The sequence below is a fragment of the Chlorocebus sabaeus genome, chromosome X (genome assembly GCF_047675955.1).
Source record: "Chlorocebus sabaeus isolate Y175 chromosome X, mChlSab1.0.hap1, whole genome shotgun sequence".
NCBI classification, from domain to species: domain Eukaryota; kingdom Metazoa; phylum Chordata; class Mammalia; order Primates; family Cercopithecidae; genus Chlorocebus; species Chlorocebus sabaeus.
The window spans coordinates 97,739,530-97,759,778 of record NC_132933.1 but is presented as its reverse complement, the minus strand read 5'-3'; the positions used below and the strand labels follow the sequence as shown (position 1 = coordinate 97,759,778).

Here is a 20,249-nt window from a genome sequence, read left to right as displayed (position 1 = left end):
GTCATTGTGTGGGATGTGTTAAAAGACTTGAGGAATTGAGGAGTGGCTTTTTTTTTTTTTTTTTTTTTTGATTGAGAGATTCTAAAATAGAAAGATGGCTATTGTCGCAGAGTTAACATGTGATATAAAAATGGTAACTAATCCCAGGACTTTGGGAGGCCGAGACGGGCGGATCACGAGGTCAGGAGATCAAGACCATCCTGGCTAACCCGGTGAAACCCCGTCTCTACTAAAAAATACAAAAATCTAGCCGGGCGAGGTGGCGGGCGCCTGTAGTCCCAGCTACTCGGGAGTCTTGAGGCAGGAGAATGGCGTGAACCCGGGAGGCGGAGCTTGCAGTGAGCTGAGATCCGGCCACTGCACTCCAGCCTGGGCGACAGAGCGAGACTCCGCCTCAAAAAAAAAAAAAAAAAAAAAATGGTAACTAGTATCTCAACAGGAATATTTTAGTACCTGATCAAATGATTCTGCAGTTCATCTGAAAGACCAATGTGTCAGAATTGATAGAAAAGGAGAAATCAGTGAGGGAGGGCAAGCATTACTTCACATTTCAAATATCATTAAGCTACAGCAATTAAAATAGTGCAGTAGTGGTACAGGTATAAACAACTCAGTGGAAGAAAATTAAGAGAGTTATATACAAAATTGAGTGGGGATGTAGGTGATGATAAAAGAGCCATTTCAAAACAGTGGGTGAAACCGGGATTCAACAACTAAGGTTGAGTTCCTACCACTTTAATGTTGTCCAGCTGGATCAATGATTTTGAACGTACAGTAATGCAACCAAGAACTATGAATGTCTTATCGTATTGGAGTGGGTAACACCACTGCAAGCATGACAGCAAACTCGTGAAGGAGGCAAGAAAATGATATCTGGAAGCGTATATAAAACAGGTATTAAAATATTTAAGATTTATTTCTGTGATGGTGAATTTTTCTGAAACACATTATTAGAGTAAGCTGGGACTCATCTTCTCCAAAGCCACTGGAAGGGAAAGAAAGGTTGGGCGGGAGAAAAAGAAAAGTGCTTTGCAAGTTCATTTTCGATGTCAGGAGCGCTGGTGGTTTAGGTTCTCCACAGAGGCAGGAAAGCTTCAGTCACGAGGCGAATGCCCCCCTCAGTGCGCATGCTGCACAGACCTGTTGCTGCGCATGTCTGTTGGTAGGCGTGTCTGTTGTTGCGCATGCGCCTTGCTGCCCACCTTCTGTCCACGCAGAGCTCTGCAAGGAGAGGTCGTGTCTTCATTCTTTCCGCCATCTTGATTCTTTCTCACTGATTGAGACGCAGCCGGTAGGTCCACAGAGCGGTCTTCCTGGGAATTTAGTTGTGAGTGAGTGTGTGGAGGAGCCAGCTGGCTTTGGACAGGTCCTGCAGCACAGTCCGTGGCTTCTGAGGGAAAAGGGCCTCGTCCGGCTCCACCCAGGTCGAGATGCCACCATGGGACTCCTCATTGTGGCTGGGCTGGGACGAGGGAGGAAGGTGGGCCACAGAGGGGAGGGATCTCGTGAAGATGGGGCGAGTGCTGCGGGTGCTGTTAGAGGTGTCTGAGTCCCGGAAACTCCCGGAACCCTCTGAGACAGGACAGTTCCTAGACTCCTAGGTAGGGGCGCGGAAAGGGACAGCGTGTTTGGTAAGGAAGGGGCCTGGGAACTGGGAACGCTGTGGGCTGGTGACTGCAGCCCTGAGGTCTGTAGAGTGCCTGGCAGAGGTGTCCCGTGAGGAGCATAACGTTCACTCTGTTTCACAATTTCTCACCTCCGCCGTGAACGTCATGGGAAGGAATGGGTGAGGCGGTGCTTTCCAGCAAGACTCGATTTTGGGAAGGGTGTGGGGGTGAAATGGGCCTAGCAAATCAGAGTGGGACGAAAGCAGTAGTCATTTCCGTTTCAATTCTCTGCCCGTGTTTTCCTAAATGTCTTCATGATGGAGAGTCTGATTGTGAAACCAAAACTCAGAAATGTCTTCTGTCTTTTGCTATGGCGTTAAGGTGATTTCTGTGCCTCTTCAACTGTGATACAAACAAATCTGTCCTTAGTTTGATTGGAAAGCATGAGTACTTATCACTGCTCTGTGAATTATTTTGAAAATATTTTCAAAATTAAGATAAATTCAAAATTTTAAAAGTACAAATCACCATTTTGCCATGGAATGTTCCTATATATAGCTAAGTTCTTACACACTTTTTCCAACTAACAATATTCTGTTTTCAGTGGGAAATATGAGTGAGCGTGTAAGAACAAGATCCCAATCCTCAGAAAGAGGAAATGAACAAGAGTCTTCCCAGCCGGTTGAATCTGTGATTGTGAGTCCTTTAACATTTGATGTTTTCTATTAACACAATTTATTTTACAAAATATATTTGAGCTAGTGTGCATGCACTGGTCCAGGGGTTCCATGCTGATAAAAAATGATGATTGCATCTCATGAAGGAAACTTTGTTTCAGGAATATTATATTCTGGTGTTACCTGTATGGATATGAATATTTCTCTCTCTCTTTCTCTCCCTCTCTCTCTCTCTCTCTCCCTGTCCCTCTCTATCTCTCTCTGTGTGTGTGTATATATATATATACGTCTGTTGGAAGAATATCTTTAGATTTATGATTCGATGCACATATACATTTGTGTATTTATATTATTGAGTTTTTATTCGCACACACACTTACACCCTTAGGTCCAGCAGCCCACTGAGGAAAAACGTCAAGAAGAGGAAGCACCAACTGAAAATCAGGGTATTGCACCTAGTGGGGAGATCGAAAATGAAGGAGCACCTGCTGTTCAAGGTGAAGGGAGAGTGGAGAATAATGCTTGTGGGTGGTGGAGGTATATTTATGCATTATACTTTATGACATACCTGTAACAGGAGGCCAGAAAACATTAGGAAGGAATCTTAAACATTTCCTGCTGCTGCTGTGGGGAGGGGTGGGACAAGGACACATAGAAAGCCACAAAACTTTCCTACCATTTTGACAGAGGCTTTTTATTGATTGGGTACTTGCATGGTTGTCATAAGCCCGTGAGTGTTTTCCAGAGCTCCTGTATGGTTTGTTCAGTCATTTTCTGTTTTTTGGTTTGTTTTGTATTTTATGTTTCTGTGGAAGAATGGCTCCTTGTAGCTTCCTAGTCTGCCATCTGCAGACATCTCATGTGTTTTTTAAGAAACTTTTTAATACACATTTATTAATGCTTCGTCATGCCATGTTACTAAGTGCTGGAAACCTCAGTGCCAAACTGTAGCCTAAAGCTCATAGTCTAGTCAGACTGACTCAAAGAAATCACTGATTTAATGTGATAAGAATAAGAGCAAATGAGTACAAAAGGGGCAAGTAAGTTGTCTAGGGCCAGCCTTGGGAAAGGAAAGGGTGATGTTAGAACATCTCTGCTTTCCTGTTTTCCTGGCAACAGACTCCTGAAATAATTAGCCTACAGGTTTTATTTCATAATGATGAGGGAATACACATTATCATTTCCTCGTTCATAGTTCACGTTTTAATTTGTAAACTGATGACCTTTTTATGTTTTAAGGGCCTGACGTGGAAGCTTTTCAACAGGAACTGGCTCTGCTTAAGATAGAGGATGAGCCTGGAGATGGTCCTGATGTCAGGGAGGGGACTCTGCCCACTTCTGATCCCACTAAAGTGCTGGAAGCAGGTATGTTGTTCAATTAAGATGCAAACTAGAGGGTGTCTGTTTTCACAATATTATATTTTTTGTGACACAGAGGTAAAATTACTGCTACTTTAATATCTTACTTCACGTCTAAACATTGTTTGAAGGTAGTTCACACCCCAAATGGCTGCCTTACACACTATTAGAGATAGAGGGCCAGGTGTGCTGGCTCATGGTTTTAATTCCAGCACTTTGGGAGGCCGAGGCAGAAGGATCACTTGAGGCCAGGACTTCAAGAGATGGAGAAAAATTGGGTCAAAGTTAATTGGATTATGATATGAAAGATATGAAACATGCTAAGAGAGTAGATACCGAGTGTCTTCACAGGTATTTCAAGTAATGCAGATATTAATTAGCTTGATGTAGCCATTTCACAATGTGTATATATATTTTAAAGCTTCATGTTATACGTGATAAATATATACGATTTTATGTGTCATTTTTTAAAAAAGATTTGAAAACATGTTCTGACTTTTGTATGTAAGTGATTTAACCAACAGCCAGTAATTTTCAGATATTTTTATAGAGGTCTGTTTTTAACAAATATGTAACGTGTTTATAATAAGCATCAGTTTATTTTGTGATGTTAACTGTGATGGTAATGTTTTACAGCTAGCATGGGTATTCACTTTACTGTATAAAGTGAACTGCTTTTAGGCATGTAAAGAGGCAGGAGGACCGGTGAATATAGGGACAAATGTTCGCCCTACTTAAAGCAACTGCATAATGGCTAAACTAGTCCAAAGTAACGTTTTTACACTTTTTCACAAGAGACACAAAACAAATGTAATACTGACTTTTCTATTTCCTTCACCTAGGGAGTTCTAAACATATTCTGTATTCAGAGTGTTATTTCATATCAAAATGTTTAAATGATACTTTAAAAATATCTTTTTCCCTTAGGATTTTGTTTCGTTGAATTTTAATTGAAAGTGTATGCTTTTTTTTTTTTTTTTTTTTTTGCTTTCCACTTATACATACAAATAGATTCACGTGATTGAATTCATTCTGACGTTGAACAGTCTCTTTGTGTCCTTATTCTACTAGAAAAAGTGGCATGAATTAAAAATATTGTTAATAGGCCTGGAAGTCTACCTTCAGAGTTTATTCAGAGGCTAACTGGATGTAGGCTAAAGGGTCACCCTCAGGGTTCTGATATTAGTTCATCAACATGGTAGTTGTATACCTCTAGTGTCATATGAATAAAAATCTGCTGAGTAACGGGTCCTAATTGTATATTTATGTTTTAGGTGATGCGCAACCATAGGTTTACACCAAGAGAAATGAAGACTGAAACCAAGAATATTATTGTTATGCTGGAAATTTGACTGATAGCATTCTCTTAATAAAGTTTTACAGTTTTCTGCAAGGAATCCTTGCACATTTTTGTTAAATTTATTTCTGGATCTTTAATAGTCTTGAGAATTGTATCTTTTTTGAACATTTAAATCCTGTGTTTGAGATGGTACATGGAGATAAAATGTTGGTACATTGATTTTCTATCATAGATAGATAGGAAGCTGGAAGCTTTCATGGGGGATGCCAACAGCTGCACTGATAGAAAAGGCCACGTGGGGCCAGGCATGTCCACCATGGGCTTTCCATCTCCCGTTTTTTAGCATATGCACGGTACGTACGAAATGAGCAACATGTTGTAGCTCAGGCTGAGGACCCGCCTGCATAATAAAAGATTAGGGTGGGGGCTGCCAGAGATTCACACCCTATGCAGATGGTACACCTGGTCCTAACGGGTTATGTTTACATTATGTAGGTGATCAGATACTGCCTCCCCTGTAGCTCATCTGTAAAAACCCCTGCATTTCACTGCAGGATGGTAACTGTTTTTTTCTGGGACCCCTCTCTGTAGTACAAAACTGTTCTCTTTGTTTCTCGTATTAACTTTCTGCTCTAAACCTCACTCTTGGTGTGCCCATGTCCTTGATTTCCTTGGCTGTGAGATCAAGAACTCTGGGTGTTACCCCAGACAATGAGGCCACTTCAATACTAGCTGTGGGTCTGTGGTATATGGCTTTTATTACATTGAAGTATGTTCCTTCTTTCCCTGGTGTTTTGAGGCTTTGTATTATGATGACGTACTGAGTTTTATTAAATGCTTTTCAGCATCAATTGAAATGATTGTGTGATTTGTATCCATTATTCCATTGATATGCATTATCACATATATTAATTTGCATATGTCGAACCATCCTTCCATCCTAGGGATAAATCTCATTTGGTCATGATGATTATTCTTTCTAATGTATTGTTGAATGTGATTTGCTAGTATTCTGTTGAGGATTTCTGCATCAATATTCACCAGTGGTTTTGCCCTGTAGTTTTCTTTTTTTGATGTGTCTTTGTCTGGTTTTGGTATCAGGGTAATACTGGCCTGATAGAATGAGTTTGAAACTATTCCCTCCTCTATTTTTCAAAATAGTTTGAGTAGGATTGATATTAGTCCCTCTTTAAATGTTGGGTAGAATTCAGTAGTGAAGCCATGAGGTCTGGGAATTTCTTTACTGGAAGACTTTTATTATGGCTTTGATCTTGTTGCTTGTTATTGGTCTGTTCAGGTTATGTACTGGTTTTTCCTTTTCACGTTTAGTGCTTCCTTCAGGAGCCCTCATAAGTCAGGCCTGACAGTGATAAAATCCCTCAGCATTTGATGTTCTGTAAAGGATTTTATTTCTCCTTCCCTTATGAAGCTTAGTTTGGCTGGATATGAAATTCTGGGTTGAAAATTTTTTTCTTTATGAATGTTGAATATTGGCCCCCACTCTCTTCTGGCTTGTAGGGTTTCTGTAGAGAGATCCACTGTTTGTCTGATGTGCTTCCCTTTGTAGGTAACCTTACCTTTCTCTCGGGGTGCCCTTAAAATTTTTTCCATTGTTTCAACCTTGGGGAATCTGATTATTATTTGTCTTGAAGTTGCTCTTCCCAAGGAGCAACAGAGTAGTGTTCTCTGTATTTCCTGAATTTGAATGTTGGCCTGTCTTGCTAGGTTGGGGAAGTTCTCCTGAATAATATATCCTAAGTGTGTTTTCCAGCTTGATTCCGTTCTCCTCGTTACTTTCAGGGACCCCAATCAATTGTAGGTTTGGTCTTTTCACATAGTCCTATATCTCTTGGAGGCTTTGTTCATTTCTTCTCATTTTTCCTTCTGTAATCTTGTCTTCATGCCTTATTTTAGTAAGTTGGTCTTCAATCTCTGATATCCTTTCCTCTGCTTGATCATTTCAGCTGTTGATACTTGTGTATGCTTCACGAAATTCTCGTCCTGTGTTTTTAAGCTCTATCAGGTTATTTATGTTCTTCTCTAAACTGGTTATTCTAGTTATCAGTTCCTGTAGCCTTTTATCAAGGTTCTTAGCTTCCTTACATTGGATTAGAAAATGCTGTTTTAGCTCTGAGGAGTTTGTTGTTACCCATCTTCTGAAGCCTACTTCTGTCAATTTGTCAAACTCATTCTCCGTCCAGTTCTGTGCCCTTGCTGGAGAGGAGTTGCAATCATTTGGAGGAGAAGAGGCATTCTGGTTTTTGGAATTTTCAGGATTTTTGCGCTGGCTTTTCCTCATCTTTGTGAATGTATCTACCTTTGATCTTTTAGGCTGATGACCTTTCGATGAGGTTTTTGTGTGGGGGTCCTTTTGTTGATGTTACTGCTTTCTGTTTTTTAGTTTTTCTTCTAACAGTCAGGCCCATCTTCTGCAGGTCTGCTGCAGTTTGCTGGAAGTCCTCTCCAGATCGTTTTCCTGGGTATCACCAGTGGAGGCTGCAGAACAGCAAAGATTGCTTCTTGCTCTGTGCTCTGGAAGCTTTTTCCCAGGCGGTACCGCCCTGATGCCAGTCAGAGCTGTCCTGTATGAGATATCTGTTGACCCCTGCTGGGAGGTCTCTCCCAGTCAGGAGGCATGGGAGTCAAGGACCCACTTAAGGAGGCAGTCTGTTCCTTAGCAGAGCTCGAGTGGGAGAAACCTCCTTGTCAGAATCTGCTACTCCCTTCAGAGCCGGCAGGCAGTAACATTTAAGTCTGCTGCAGCTGCGTCCACAGCTGCCCCTTCCCACAGGTGCTCTGTCCCAGGTAGATGGGAGTTTTACTATAAGCCCGTGAATGGGGCTGCTGCTTTTCTTTCAGAGATGCCGTGCCCAGTGAGTAGGAATCTAGAGAGGCAGTCTGGCCACACCCACTTTGCCAAGCTGTGGTGAGTTCTGCTCAGTCCGAACTTCCTGGCCTCCTTAACACTGTCAGGGGAAAACTGCCTACTCAAGCCTTAGTAATGGCGGATGCCCCTCCTCCCACCAAGTTCGAGCCTTCCAGGTCGACTTCAGCCTGCTGTGCTGGCAGTGAGAATTTCAAGCCAGTGGTTCTTACCTTGCTGGGCTCCATGGGAGTGGGATCCGCTGAGCAAGACCACTGGTTCCCTGGCTTCAGCCCCCTTTCTAGTGGAGTGAAGGGGTCTGTCATGCTGTGGTTCCAAGCTCACGGCTTCCCTTGCCTGGGAAAGGGAGGCCCTCCAGCTCCTTGTACTTCCTGGGTGAGGTGATGCCCTACTGTCTTTCTGCTTGCCCTCCGTGGGCGGCACCCACTACCTAACCAGTCCCAGTGGGATGAACAGAGTACCTCAGTTGGAAATGCAGAAATCACCTGCCTTCTGGATTGGTCTCCCTGGGAGCTGCAGACTGGAGCTCTTCCTATTCGGCCATCTTGCCAGATCCCTTGTCACTAATTTTTATTTATTTATTTTTGAGACAAAGTCCCCCCCTGTCGCCCAGACTGAAATGCAGTGGCACGATCTCAGTTTCCTGCAACATCCGCCTCCCAAGTTCAAGTGATCCTCTGGCCTCAGCCAGAGGATAGTAGCTGGGACTACAGGCATGCACCACCATGCCCAGCAATTTTTTTTTTTTTTTTTTTTTTTTTTTTTAGTTTTAGTAGAGACAGGGTTTCGCCATGTTGGCCAGGGTGGTGTCGAACTCCTGGGCTCAAATGATTCTCTTACCTTGGCTTCCCACAGTGCTGGGATTACAGGTGTGAGTCACCATGTCCAGCCTGATAAATCTGTTTCTTCTTTTTATTTTATTCAACTTTTATTTTAAGTTCTAGGATACATGTGCAGGTTTGTTACATAGGTAAACGTGTGCCATGGTGGTTTGCTGCGCAGATCAACCATCACCTAGGTATTAAGCCCAGCATCCATTAGCTATTCTTCTGGATGCTTTCCCTGCCCCTGCTCCTGCCGACAGGCCCCAGTGTGTGTTGTTCCTCCCATGTGTCCGTGTGTTCTCATCGTTCAGCTCCCACTTATAAGTGAGAACGTGGTGTTTGGTTTTCTGTTCCTGCATTAGTTTGCTAGGGATAACGGCTTCCAGCTCCATCCATTTTCTTGCAAAGGATATGATCTCATTCCTTTTTATAGCTGCATAGTATTCCATGGTATATATGTACCACATTTTCTTTATCCAGTCTATCTTCGATGGGCATTTGGGTTTATTCCATGTTTTTGTTATTGTGACTAGTTTTGCAGTGAACATATGCATGCATGTATCTTTATAATAGAAGGAGTTATATTCCTTTGGGGACATACCCAATAATGGGTTTGCTGGGTCAAATGGTATTTCTGGTTCTAGATCTTTGAGGAATTGCCACACTGTCTTCCACAATGGTTGAATTAATTTACATTCCCACCAACAGTGTAAAAGCAGTCCTGTTTCTCTTCATCCTTGCCAGCATTTCTTATTTCTTGACTTCTTAATAATCACCATTCTGACTGGCATGAGATGGTATCTGGTTGTGGTTTTGATTTACATTTCTCTAATAATTGGTGATGTTGAGCTTTTTTCATTTGTTTGTTGGCTACATGAATACCTCATGAATACCTTCTTTTGAGAAGTGTCTGTTCATGTCCTCTGCCCACTTTTTAATGGGGTTTTGTTTTATTCTTGTAAATTTGTTAAAGTTCCTGTAGCCTATGGATATTAGATCTTTGTCAGATGGATAGATTGCAAAAATTTTCTCCTAATCTGTAGGTTATCTGTTTGCTCTGTTGATAGTTTCTTTTGCTGTGCAGAAGCTCTTTAGTGTAATTAGATCCTATTTATAAAGTTTTGCTTTTGTTGCAATTGCTTTAGGCCTTTTCATCATGAAATACTTTCCCGTGCCTGTGTCCTGAATGTATTTTCTTCTAGGGTGTTTAGAGTTTTGGGTTTTACGTTTAAGTCTTTAATCCACTTTGAGTTAATTTTTGTATAAGGTGTAAGGAAGGAGTCCAGTTTTAATTTTTGGCATGACTATCCAGTTCTCCCAGCACCATTTATTCAATAGAGAGCCCTTTCCCCATTGCTCGTTTTTGTCAGGTTTGTTGAGGATCAGATGGTTGTAGGTGTGTGGTCTTATTTCTGAGTTCCCTATTCTGTTTCATTGGTCTATGTGTGTCTTTTTGTACCAGTACCATGCTGTTTTGGTTGTTCTAGCCTTGTAGTACAGTTTGAAGTCTGGTAACGTGATGCCTCCAGCTTTGTTCTTTTTTGCTTAGAGTTGTCTTGGCTATATAGGCTCTTTTTTTTTTTTGGTTCCATATGAATTTTAAAATAGCTTTTTTCTAATTCTGTGAAGAATGTCAGTGGTAGTTTAATGGGAATAGCTTTGAGTCTGTGAATCATTTTGGGCAGTATGGCCATTTTCACAATATTGATTCTTCCTATCCACACACACGGTGTATTTTTCTATTTGTTTGTGTCATCTCTCATTCCCTTGAGCAGTGGTTTGTAGTTCTCCTTGAAGAGGTTATTCACTTCCCTCGTTAGCTGTATTCTAGGTATTTTATACTCTTTGTAGCAATTGTGATTGGGAGTTCATTCATGATTTGGCTCTCTGCCTGTTGTTGGTGTTTAGGAATGCTAGCAATTTTTGTGCATTAATTTTGTATCCTGAGACTTTGCTGAAGTTGCTTATCACCTAAAGATGCTTTTGGGCTGAGATGATGGGGTTTTCTAGATATAGGATCATGTCATCTGCAAACAAAGGTAATTTGACTTCTTCTCTTCCTATTTGAGTACCCTTTATTTCTTCCTCTTACCTGAATCATTGCCCTGACGAGAACATCAATACTATGTTGAATAGGATGGTAAGAGAGGGCATCCGTGTGCTGGTTTTGAAGAAGAATGCTTCCAGCTTTTGCCCATTCAATATGATATTGGCTGTGGGTTTGTCATGTATCACTATTATTATTTTGAGGTATGTTCCTTCAATACCTAGATTATCAAGAGTTTTTAACATGAAGGGATGTTGAATTTTATCTGAAAAATCTGTTTCTTAAGATTTCACCCCACTCCCCTACTCCTTTCCAAGATGGGGAAGGGGTATGGTTTATGACTTTTTTATAGTGATGTGAGAAGGAGATGCTTTCTGGATGATAAGGGAAAATCCTTATATTTTGGTCCCAAAAATAAATTTAGGTTGAGGCAATAATTTACATAATTTTTGTTATTTCTGAGAGTACATAAAAGCCAAGATAAATTGTGACTTGGCTAATAGCTTCTTTTTGTTTCTCACTCTCATTTGTTATGGTTAATTCTTGAGCCAGGAGAACAAAAGGAAATGACCACAAAATAATTTCAAGGCTTAGATGGGCGGCAAGACAAGAAAAACTACTCCTTTTATTTTAGTGGAAAAGTTAGAACATTAAAAAAATGAATGAATAGGAAAATGCGTGATTGTGATGAATGCTACAAGGGAAATGTATTGTTTCATTACAAATTACTACACATTTAATGGCTTCAAACAACACCCATTTATTAACTCACAGTTGTGTAGGTTAGAAGACTGGTCCACCGTCATTGAAATCAAGATGTCCACTTACTGTGTTTTCATGTGGAACTTGCAGTCTTCTTCCAAGTTCATTCCTGTTTTTGGAAAAACTCAGTTCGTTGTGATTGTAGGACTGTCCTCAGTTCCTTGGCTATCATCTGAGTGCTGATTTTAGCTTCTAGAAGCTATCCATATTCCTCATTAGGTGGCCTCTTCCATATTCAAGCCTGCAATGGTTCCTCAAGTTTTTATGCTTCAAATCTCTCTAATTTCCCCCAGTGCCACCAGCTAGAGAAAACTCAGCTTTTAAAGGACTCACCTAAAGAGGTCAGGCCCACCCCCCAAAAAAATCTGTGTTTCAAGGTCAACTCACTGGGGACTTTAATTACATCTGTAAAATCCCTTTAAAGCAGCATCTAGATAGACATTTGATTGAATAACCAGGAGACATGAATCTTGAAAGGCCATCTTTAGAATTCTGCCAACACAGGAAATAATTGAGTGAAAGGACAGAAAATAACTATCGAGGGGACAGTGTATCATAAAGGACAGACTTGCTTGTGCTACAGAAACAAACCCACAAGCTCAGTGGTAGATAGATAGGATTTTTCTTAACCACACTACACATACATCATTAAACAAGAGTGGTAATGTGGTATTTGTAGTTATTTAGGTACCACAATTAACAAAACAGCCACCATCTTGAATATTACTGGTCACTGTGCCAGAAGAAAAGAGAATGCTCTGGAGAGTCTTGCCCTAGAAATTAAATACTCGGTCTCAGATATGATATGAATTACTTCTGTTTATGTAGGCCACAACTAGTTACATGACACTACCCAGGAAGTGCAATTATATATCTTCATAGAAAATATGCTAGAAATATTTTATGATAATTATAAATGACTACCACCTGCTGAAAATATTTTAGAGGCATGTCAGAGAAGTATTCTCTAAGTAGATGATGACCTACCTCACAGAATGCCTAGAGTTCATTTATTGCTAGCATGATAGTACTTGATAACAAAGTATAACTACTATACCTATTACTAATAATTAAAAATAATATATTAGTAATGAGTGACCATAGCAAATCCCTGTGCATGAATTCACTAGGGTTTGTGACTGTTGTCCCACACTTTGACCGGGAGCATCTAGTAGTTGTACATTCTCCACGTGATTTTCATTCATAACAAAGGTTTGATGGACTCTTACTCCCTCAACCTCAAATCTGCCATCAAAATGGGCCTGCATTCCATAATTCACTGAAGAGATACCTTGTTACAGTCCTGAATAGAGATTGTGGCTGGGCCTGGGACCAGGGAGCTGGGGAGGTGAGATCTGATGGCCAGAGACTGAATGAAGGATATTGCTGAAGAAAATGTCATGGAGGAGGGTGATGCCCACACAGCATCCTTAGGGAAATGGTAGAAGTTTTCACAGGAGATTTTGTGACATTTTGCTGTGGGATCTGTAGCATCAGTAGTCTTTCCTGTCCTGACAATGTCCCCTCCCCCAGAGGATCCTACCTCCAGCCCTCAGTAATTGTTTGCTCATTTAGGTGAGTGTCTGTGTGTCATCCAAGTGGTGGATGTTGTATAATAGATTCAATGATGGGAAGAGCTACTGTTTACTAAATCTACTGGGTTCCCAAGTGTTTTACATGTATTGTCTCACTTAAGTCTCACAGTGTCCATGTAGAGTACGTATTTCCCTTATCTCTTTTATACAGATGAGGAATCTGAGGCTCAGCATGGCTAAGGGAGACAACATCTCACAGCCTATAGAACCTGTAGAGCTTGGAGATTAGGAAAGTGGACTCCTCTGTGGAATACCTGGCTCTTCTTAGAAGAGCTATGTGATCTGGAGCTAATCACTTAATAATCTGAGTTTCAACTTCTTCACCTATAAAGTGGGAATAAGCAGCATATCAAAACATTCAGTCTGTTTTTGCTCAGTGCGCAATGTTGCACTTTGAAATCTATCCTGCTACAGGCTCTCTTTGTCTCACTCTCCCTGCCTTCCTCCTACACACACAAAGCCTCTCACAACAGTGTATATGCTGGTGTAGGGAATATTGTGCTTGACTCTGCAGCATCCATTGTATTCCAAAATCTTTCCATCTCAGACTAATGGTCGTCCTTTCTATCTTGAGAAATGGGTATGTGACCCAGTGTTGGCCTAGGTGAAAGAAGAAAATATATCCTGGGGACTCCTGTGAAATAATTTTTTGCTCCTAGAAAATATCAGACGCACAAATTTTTCTTTTGCTTAGGGATATAAACATTTTGATCCATGAGGCCTGGAAAAAGTATAGCTATCTTGAGACCACTTTGAGGTTTAACCCAGCATGTAAAAGGGTAGAGCAGAGAGGAAAGAACATGGGTACATGACGACATCTTTATTCCCTTGAAATGTCAAAGGAGGATTAGAGTACTTAGCTTGAAGGTCTGTTGAGAGACCTAGGTGAAATAATGAGCATAAGACTTGCAACTCTTCTTGGAAAAAGGAACAGCCAGTTCCTTTGCCACTCACAGACTTCATGACTGGCTTCATCCTCTAGCCTTGTCTCTCCATCCTCTTTCATATTTACATATTCATTCATTCATTTAATGAAGTAAGCAGGCAGTGAGGGCCTGTGCTGCGCCATGGCCTGCTCTAGGAATAGGGAATAAAGCAGTGGCCACAACAGATAGCACATCTGCTTTACTGGACCTCATGTTCCTTCACAGAAGAGAGAGTGTATTCTAATAGACAAATATAAACATGATGGAAGCCTAGTGGGCTTGTTTTCTGTACTTTTTCCCTTCAGGGACCATGAATAGTTTTGTGTGTAAGGACTGAGAATCTCAAGGTGCATGTAGAATTGGGGCTACTCAATTACATGTCTCATGCATTGATTGGTTCTTTGGCTAAACACAGCAAGCTTTTCTTGGGGCTTTCTTTTTTCTGCAACCATTGGGTGCTCTGGATTGCCTGCTTCTCTAGTTTCCATTGTGGAATATATAAGGCAGTAAGAACACCCAGGGCATGAAGCAGTAGGAAGTAGATTCCTCCACCCACAGCATGAATTTCTGCATGTTGGTGCTAGTGCCTCAGCTTAATAGATACAGAAGCTTTCCATTTGGTCTGGTATCTCTTGTGTGGGAGTGCTAATAGCACGCTCATGCCTGCTGCATGGATCTCATGGAATCATTGGGTTAATTAAAAATTGTTGAGGGTGTAGGTATTTATCTTTGTTTTTCATGACAAATAATTGATAATCACTCATTAATCATTTACCTTTTTCTCAGAGATACTCAGCATTATGTGTGTTTGTATGTGTGTATGTGTGTGTATATATATATCTTTTATATGTGTGTGCATGTGTATAAATATATATAAGGGATATATAAGGGGGATAATCTGCATGTCACATATATGTGTGTTACTATAAGACATGCAGATTGTATATATATATATACACACACACTATTATGTGTGTGTGTGTATATGTATTATATGTATTGGAGTTTGACAGGGAACTGGATGAGCTGCAGGTTAAATTGAACACACACACATATATAAAAGACATGCAGATTATCCCTATGTCCTCTTCTCTGTTCTTCCCATGGCCTTCCTTTGCCTGAACTCGACTACCCCACACAGACTTGCCTTCAGTATTTATGCCCCTTGGTTGTTCTTTTCAGACTAGCTTGCTGAGTCAAAGCTTACCAGGTCCAACAAGATCCTGTCCTTGTCACCCTGTCATCTCCTGCCTTCTGTTCAGCCCTCATTCCTGCTCCCAGCTGCACTGTTGTCCTTGTAGCGTCTGAGCTATGTCAGGCAGGCTCTGCCTCTGACACTTTTTCCAAACTGTTTCATCTGTCTGGAAAGTTCTGACCCCATTTATCTGTTTGGCTGACTCCTCTACCCCTTCACGTCTTCATCAAAATGTTACTTTCTCAATGCAGCCTACCCTGGTCACTCTGTGTAATAATTTAATCTGCAGCTCACCCAGTTCCTTGTCAAACTCCAAATTTCCCTTGCCTTGCTTGACTCCCCCCTTTTCTACAGCACTTAGCACTTTCTAAAATACCATGCAATTTGTGAATTTAACACATTGATTGGTTAGTCTTTCTCAATATCACCACCTTCAGAATCTAAGATATTGCTTGAAAGCTGGCAGGTGTCAATGAATGTTTGTTGAACTAATTGATCTTTTGGAAGTAGCATAAATAGGAACATCTTTTCCATTCCTGTCAGGAGATAAGATGGAATTTACCTTCATATGCACAGTATGTGTGACTTTTTAAAAAATTACGTACATTGAAAATCTGTCTAGTCAGCTATGAGGTATTCAATGGCTAGAACATGAGAAATTTTTCTATGAAAATCCACATAGTAGCTGACACAGTTCTCAGTATAGTGTGAAATTTAGGGTACCATTTCCCAAGTCTCAAACAGTAAATTACATTTTCAGAGTTTATGCTTCTGATGCATAAAAGTATTTTTCATTTAATATATATTTTTGATTCAAAAGGTATCATCTGATAAATGCAATGATAAACTATTGTGAAAACCATACTATGGGATATCTTAAATATCATAGTAGGTGTAATGGTACATCTAATAGTTTGTACTATTCTAAGAACTTTTTCTATTTTGTTTCGTTTGATCATCATGTCAGACATTCAAAAAATACCATCTGTACCTCCATAATATCTTTAGTAAGAGGATTAAGAGATATATAACTAATTTAACTAACATACTATGAAGCATTTCTTACACTTTATTGACATAATTGCATTTAGTTCATATAGCTGAAGTCCTCTGTGTTTGGTAATACTACAATTCCTTTTTCTCAGATCAGAACACTGAGACACAAAGAACTTGTGTAATTTGCAAATGATTGCAGAGTTTTAAAATAGCATACAAGGGATTAGAATTCATGGAGGTTATTTTGGAGTATAATAAAATGCATCCTTAAAAACAACTACTTTGCTCATTGTGTTAGTAGGGATGATTCTGAACAAAAGTACCAGAATATTCCCACCTAAACTGTTTCAAGCCATGAAGCAATTCCTATTCATTAACAAAAAATGAGTAGAGTTGAAAAATAGTGGGTTTTGATGGTACAGGTATTGGAGGGGTCTACAGAGACTTCCAATGAGATATCAGTAGATATCTATTAGAGCAGCTGAATTGGCTATTATAAATGAGAGCAAATGTTCACAAAAAGATTTGTTCATAGAAGCTTTATTTGTAATAGCCCAAATTTGAGAGCCAACATGTCCACCAAGAGGCGAGTGGATAAAGAAACCATGGCATATCCATACCATGGAATGCTAATCAGCAACTTTTGATACACACAACAAATTGTATGGACCTTGAGAGCATTATGCTGAATGGAAAAGGCCAGCCCCAAAAGGACACATATTGCATGTTTCTTTTTTAAGTAACAGTCTTAAAATGAAATGATTAGAGAGATGGAGAACAGTTGAGTTGTTACCTGAGCTTAGAAATTGTGCTGGGATGGTGGTGAGTGTGACTACAAAGGGATAGCATGAGAAAGATCTTTGTGGTGATGAAAAAGTTTTGTAATTTGATTGGATTGGTGATTACACATATCTCCACATATGATAAAATGACACAGAACTACATACACATTGTTCCAATGTCAATTTCCTGATTTTGATACTATAGTTATGTAAGCTATAAATTGTCTTGGGGGAAACTAGGTGAAGGTTGTATTCTTTTTGCAACTTCCTGTGCATCTATAATTTCAAAATAAAAAGTGAACACACACACATACACAAGTATATTTCAACAGACCTAGTGCTTCTGGGATCCAATCAATAAAGTGAAATGAAACCATTTAAAAAACAGGAAGTCAGAAACACTGCATAGATGCTTTATACCTTATTGTCAACATGGTAAGGGAGGAAAGACTGAAACCTAAGGAGGGAAAATGACAGCTTGCACCATGAAAACAATATTACCAAGAGTATAGAATCATTGCTACCCTGTTGCCATTGCCAAAGAGCAATTGCTTCCAGCATATGCCAGGGTGATGCTAAAATACTGGAGGACAGATGCTGATGCCACAATTGGATTGAATTGCCAGCTGATGTGATTCTTTGTCATAAAACTGGATGCTGTTACTCCTCCTGACCATGTTTTCAAAAGGATTCCACTCAAGCAATTGGTAATGTTGACGTTCATGATCCCATTTATTTTGATCTTCCTTTACCTGAGGATGGTAGTCTCAAGAGTTATTCTGCTTATGTTTATAGGAGCCTCTGAAATGTAATTTTGCTTTTCTGATTATTCTGTTTTGGGCTTTCTTTCCTCTGCCCTTTCTTGTAGGAGAGTAGGTTGGATGGATAGTTTCAGAATTGAGCATCAAGTGATTGAGTTCTTGTGTTAGGTTACCCCAGGAAGAATGGAAGTTTACTTTCTTCCTGCTTGAGATCCCAGAAGTGTTTCCCATATACCTCTGGCAGCAGTGGCATTCACATTTGAATCTCTTCTGATCTGTATCACATGAGAAGGAGGCTTTTGCTTTTCTGTTAACCTGATAAGGTGTCACGGGCTTGATATATTTCTGTCTCATGCATTCTACTAACTTTTTTTTTTGCCTGAGGTAACCTTGAACTTTACCACTGCTGATCTTCTTCCATCCTCTCAAAGAAAATAAAAACATATATTAGAAACACAAAGATTGTATTTAAAACATGTTATGTTGCATATTATTCCTGGAAGGCCTATAAACACACACATTTCAGGAAGAGTCCCTGATAATTTCAGCAACTGAAATCTAATTTATTTAGTAATTTCTTTTGGTAAGCACCAACATAAGCAAATAATGTAGTCCAAAAATGGGAAATATTGGCTGTAACCCTATTTTATCCCCACTGGATTACACATGCCACAAGAAACCTCAGGATCACACATGTTTAAGTGGAGAGTACATATCACAATTTCTAAAGGTACAAATACTGAGATCTTTTGCAGCACTGTTCCTCAAAAAGCCTACTCTTTGGCTTAAAAAAAAAAATCTCAGGCCAGGTGCGGTGGCTCATGCCTGTAATCCCAGCACTTTGGGAGGCCAAGGTGGACAGATCACGAGATCAGGAGATCGAGACCATCCTGGCCAGCATGGTGAAACCCCATCTCTACTAAAATACAAAACCAGGAGTAGTGGCATGTGCCTGTAATCCCAGCTACTCAGGAGGAGGCTGAGGTAGGGGAATTGCTTGAACCCGGGTGGCAGAGGTTGCAGGAGCTGAGATTGCATCACTGTACTCCAGCCTGGTGACAGAGCAAGACTCCGGGAAAGAAAACAAACAAACAAACAAACAAAAAAAAAAAACCCACCACCTCAGACTCCCTCCATTAGTTTCGTGTAATATGAGGCAGTCCTATCTCAATGGGCACCTTGAGATTCTTAGGCCCCATGAATAAATTTATTCCTGATCCTAGGAGGTAAGATATTAGGGACAGTGATACATTTACAGTGTTATTTATTTGGACTGGAAGAATGAAAGCAATAAAAGCAAGCCGCAACTAATTCAGCTCCTTATGACTCCTCTCTCCCTCAGCTACAGTTACTCACTCTAGAGGGTTAAATATTCAATATTCCTTGGAACAAATATGTGCTCAAATTGCTCATTACCTAGAGTTTCCTTCACCAACCCACATCCTTTCTTAAGACAAGCAAAAGACTTGAAAAAAGGAAAATGAACCGAAAGAGAAAGTCATTGGCCACAGATTCCATTTGGTGGGTGATTTCCCACAGTTTACTCTTCCAGTCTTTTGCAAGATTTCCCTCTTAGTCTTACACACACTTACTGAGTGCCTGTCTCATGACCTCTCCTGTGCCAGTGATACAGAGATATGTGACAGATAATAACAACTATTTATTTAGTGTAGCCTGTGGGCCAGGTACTGAGAGTTAGGAGTTTTAGATCCATTAGCTTACTAATCTTCCCTGCAACTTACAAAGTAGGTAAGATTATTGTTATTTTGTAGATGAAGAAACTGAGGCTTAATGGCAGAATGACTTAAGTGTCAGGGCCAGGATTGGAATTCATATGTGTTCTATATTACACCAAAACCAATGTCAATAATAATTGTGAATGGAAGAGTAAAGGGGGCTGGGAATGAAAATGTAGTCAGGATTAGGTCATGGAAAGCACCGAATGCTGTGGTAAGAGCAGCAACAAAGGCACAGACCATATGACAGCCTGGAACAATCTCCATCCAGCATGAAGCTGCAATATCTCTGGGGACAGAATTGGGCATGAGCTCAACTGATCCAGACAATCTATGGGTTATATATTTATAATTGCTAGACATGGGCACATGCATTGGGAGTGGGTAGTTCCTGTTCAGGATCCCAATGAAGTGGGTGATGAATGGAAGAAAAGCTGAGAACACTAACAGAGGAAGAAGTGGCTCTTGGCAAGACCCTCTAACTCTCTGAACCTGTTTTCTCCCTGTAACTAAAGAATAATAACTTCTGGTCTTAACATGGTGGTATCCCCCAACCTCAGCAAAATGGGGAGGAGGTGGAGTTACAGTGTAGACATTTTGTGTGTTTTTGTCTTCATTTGTTTCTATTTTTATTTGTGATATAAGTTGTATCATTAAAATAACTTGTTATATCTATACAATTTTGTGTAAGTCTCATGACAACAATGGCACAAAAATCTTTTAATAGATTCACTAAAAATTAAAAGCAACAAATTAAAACATACTACCAGAGAAATCACTTAACCACAAAGTAATAAA

General features: G+C 40.2%; 1 protein-coding gene across 1 annotated transcript in view; it reads left to right on the top strand.

Annotated features, from left to right (window-relative positions):
* The first annotated feature begins 401 nt into the window (after window positions 1-401).
* LOC140710771 (putative G antigen family E member 3) overlaps window positions 402-20,249 on the top strand; it is a 99,355-nt gene continuing 79,507 nt past the window's right edge. The window contains exons 1-4 of the mRNA XM_073013202.1: window positions 402-1,291; window positions 2,212-2,303; window positions 2,673-2,781; window positions 3,524-3,649. Of these exons, the coding sequence (XP_072869303.1) occupies window positions 2,220-2,303; window positions 2,673-2,781; window positions 3,524-3,649 (319 nt within the window). The 5' untranslated portion in view covers window positions 402-1,291; window positions 2,212-2,219. The remainder of the gene's footprint in view (window positions 1,292-2,211; window positions 2,304-2,672; window positions 2,782-3,523; window positions 3,650-20,249) is intronic.